The 3,923-nt window shown below is 46.8% G+C and overlaps 1 protein-coding gene across 1 annotated transcript in view; it reads left to right on the top strand.

Moving 5' to 3' along the window:
- Positions 1 to 789: 789 nt before the first annotated feature.
- Positions 790 to 3,923, top strand: part of BJX67DRAFT_376058 (WD domain protein) — a gene marked incomplete at both ends in the record, with an annotated part of 4,696 nt that continues 1,562 nt past the window's right edge. The window contains 3 exons of the mRNA XM_071031800.1: positions 790 to 1,759; positions 1,813 to 3,419; positions 3,468 to 3,879. Coding sequence (XP_070880316.1) covers positions 790 to 1,759; positions 1,813 to 3,419; positions 3,468 to 3,879 — 2,989 coding nt within the window. The remainder of the gene's footprint in view (positions 1,760 to 1,812; positions 3,420 to 3,467; positions 3,880 to 3,923) is intronic.

Raw genomic sequence — 3,923 nt, forward strand, 5'->3', positions numbered from 1 at the left:
AAAGATGGATACAGTGCAATGGCTATACTTGGAACTAGCAACTTATTCGCTGAAGTTTTTCTGAGCCATCGGCCGCGAGGGTACGGCACAAGTTCCATTATCTAACATTCTACAATATAGGTGATCGGCAGATGTCTGGAAAACAGCCTCACAGCATAGATGAGAAAGCTGAGACAAGGATGCATCACCCGGGTATCGACTAGCTCGCGGGGACGTCAAGGACCTCTACAGTACAGCTCTATCTAACAAGATTAGAATCCAATAGCAATACTGCCTGAAGTCCCTAAAAGGCCTTGCTCTCGAGGCTGCCTGGTAGTTCTACTATTAGCATGTGCGTAAGAGATATTCACAGTACACTCATTCTCGAAATCGGTCTGACCCCCACACACACATCTATTCTTTTGTTGGCCCCACTGCCAAGAACTTAGAGTGATTATATTATTGAGCAAACCGCACTTAAAAGAGGGCCGCTGTAATATTCCTTTCATACAAAACGTGAAATACATGATGTAGTTTATTCTTGCGTATCATTACCAGTTTGAGCGATATGCCTTATTACAAGGTGCTGAACGACCACCAGATGTCCGAAATGATTGGTGGGTCCAAACACCAATAGAAATGCATCCTCCCACACACAGCCTCACCTTGTTAGTCTGCCCCTCCTTCGGGTCCGGAGAGTCAACATTTTCGTCTCCCTTCTCAGGGTTCCAATATTATCTACCACAGCTGCCGTTTCGTCCTAGTTGCTTCGAGAATCAGCTTTGAACCCAGCATTTGCCGATATAACTGATGGAAGTTCCCACGCTCGAAGAATACCAGATTGGCTGGATCTGTGCTCTTCCGATCGAAGCAGCCGCTGCTCAGGAGATGCTTGATGAGAACTTTGGGCCACTTGAAGAGCAGGACAACTCAGACACTAATATATATACTCTAGGCCGAATCGGCAAACATTTAGTTGCGATCGCATGCGTCGGAGGGCAATATGGGACGACTTCAGCTACGACTGTGGCTAATAACATGATGCGGACCTTTTCAAAGTCTCTCCGGGTTGGATTAATGGTCGGTATTGGGGGGGGAATTCCTTCTGCGATCCATGATATACGACTTGGTGATATTGTGGTCAGTTATCCCACTGGCACGTGTGGGGGTGTGGTCCAGCATGACATGGGGAAAGTGGGCGAAGGTGGGAGGCTTACACGCACTGGGTCATTAAATAGCCCTCCCAGGCTATTATTAGCTGCAGTCAACCAAATGAGGGCAGCAGCACTTCGAGAAGACCCACTTTATCCGTCCTATATCCGACAGGCAGTCCAAAGGAACTCCAGAACACGTCGAAACTTCGGTCGACCAGATCAGCAAATGGACCGACTCTTCCAAATCCAACATGAACATCCCCCAAGTGCAGCTACTTGTGATGGTTGTTTGGATGAGTGGGAGGTGAAAAGGGAAAAGCGTGAAGATAACGAGCCACAGCCGCATTACGGTATTATTGCTTCGGGAAATGCTGTTATAAAGCATGGCATATTACGGGAGCAGCTCTGGAAGGAAATAGAAGCTTTATGCTTTGAGATGGAGGCTGCAGGCTTGATGCAGGACTTCCCTTGTGTTGTGATCCGGGGTATTTGTGACTATGCGGACTCGCATAAAAACGGACAGTGGCAGGGATATGCGGCATTGGCAGCCGCCTCCTATGCGAAAGAACTACTCCGTTATGTGCCCCGTGGCCGGGTGTCACAGGAGAAGTTGGTTGCAGAGATTAGTAAGTAGCACTTGCGCAAATTAGGACCAGTTAACTAACACTTTTACCTTAAGCGTCTGTTGCGCGAGAGCTGAAAAGATTGAACCAGACAACCAAGGAAGTTGAACGGAAGATTGATCTACAAGGTTTGAGTATTGCAAAGGGTGCGGCATTTGATTCTTATGAAAACCAGGATGAGATATGTCTTGATGGGACTCGAGTTGCACTCCTCCACGATATTGAAGAGTGGGCGACGTCACAAGCCGGGAAATGCATATTCTGGCTGAATGGAAAGGCAGGCACTGGGAAATCAACAATATCTCGAACAATTGCAAAGCGGCTCCAACAGCGAGGGCTACTCGGAGCGAGTTTCTTCTTTAAAAGGGGCGAGGAGAATCGAAGCAATGCTAAACGGCTTTTTCCGACTCTTATACGACAGCTAATGTGTGTCATTCCACAAATCAGACCAGAGATCCAAAAGGCGATCCAGAGTGATCCTTATATTTCAGAAAGGGCGCTTGGGGAGCAATTTGACAAACTGGTTCTTAAGCCGTTACTTAATGTGGATCTGAAACGAACTGTGCCCATGGTGATTGTCATCGATGCATTGGATGAGTGTGAATCCGGTATATACAATGACATCAAAGCTATCTTGCGTCTTTTGCCACAAGTGCAATTATCAAAAGGCATTCAGTTACGGTTTTTCGTGACTAGCAGGCCTGAATTACCAATCCAATGGGTCTTTGAGGAGATTGAAGCCGACCATGAAAACATAGACCTCTACGATGTTCCTTTGTTGGATATCAGACATGATATCTCCATTTACCTGAGGGAAGAGTTCTCGAAGATTCGGCTACAGCATCGAATTCCCCTTAGTTGGCCTGGTGAGGAGGCTATTCAGGTTCTTCTTGCACGAACAGTACCACTGTTTATTTCCGCGGCCACTTTGTGTCGATTTATTAATGGAAGTTGGGACCCTCGAGACCGTCTTGAGAGGGTTATAGTTGATCAATCTATCTATGCGTCCACGATGGCCAGCACATATTTACCTGTTTTAAAGCAGCTTTTTGTCGGGCAAAGCAAGCGGGAGACTCAACGACTGGTTGAAGACTTCAAGCGGATAATTGGGTCTATTATCACGCTTGCTACCCCGCTCCCGGTTTTTGCGCTCTCCAAACTCCTGCATGTGGACGCAGTCAAGATTCAGAAGCTGTTAGATCGTCTTCACTCTGTGCTTAATGTACCCGGCGATTCGGATCAGCCAGTGAGAATTCTGCACTTGTCATTTCGGGACTTCCTTCTGGACGAAGAGATGAAGGAAATCGGGGACGCTAAGCAATTTTGGATAGACAAGGAAACTATGCATCGAAATCTTACCCATCAATGCCTCGAGCTTATGAGCAGCAGATTAAAGAGGAATATCTGCAAGCTATCAGGCGACGGGACTCTACGTTGTGAGATTGAGCTACAGGCTATTGAGCATCACCTACCGCCTGAATTACAATATGCTTGCCGATACTGGACGGAGCACTTGAGTCAGTGTCTTAGCCAAGTCAGTCAGTTAACCGAGGTATTCTTATTTCTCAGAACACATTTCCTTCACTGGTTGGAGGTAATGAGTATTTTGGGCTATATCTCTGAAGTTGTGAGGGTGATAGTAAACCTACAATCTATCATCCAAGTAAGTACTGCTGAATGAAAGTGCATGCATGAATACTAAGGAAAATAGAGCCAAAGATATCCTGAAATCTCGGGCTTCTTATATGATGCTAAGCGATTCATCCTTAAGAACCGACAGATAGCAGAGACTGCACCTCTTCAGCTTTATTCTTCAGCATTGGTGTTCTGTCCAAGACGCTCAATTACTAGAGAAAATTTTAAGAACAATTTGTCAATTTGGTTAGAATTACCAAGGGTCAAAGAAGAATGGAGCGCTGAGCTACAGACCCTTGAGGGCCATTCCCATTGGGTTGAGTCGGTCACTTTCTCACCTGATGGTCGGCTGCTGGCATCAGGTTCCTATGACAAAACCATCAAGCTCTGGGATCCCAGCACGGGCGAGCTATGCCAGACCCTTGAGGGCCATTCCCACCCGGTTAAGTCAGTCACTTTCTCACCTGATGGTCGGTTGCTGGCTTCGGGTTCCTATGACAAAACCATCAAACTCTGGGATCCCAGCACGGGC

The sequence above is a fragment of the Aspergillus lucknowensis genome (genome assembly GCF_044049455.1).
Source record: "Aspergillus lucknowensis strain CBS 449.75 chromosome Unknown BJX67scaffold_143, whole genome shotgun sequence".
Lineage (NCBI taxonomy): Eukaryota > Fungi > Ascomycota > Eurotiomycetes > Eurotiales > Aspergillaceae > Aspergillus > Aspergillus lucknowensis.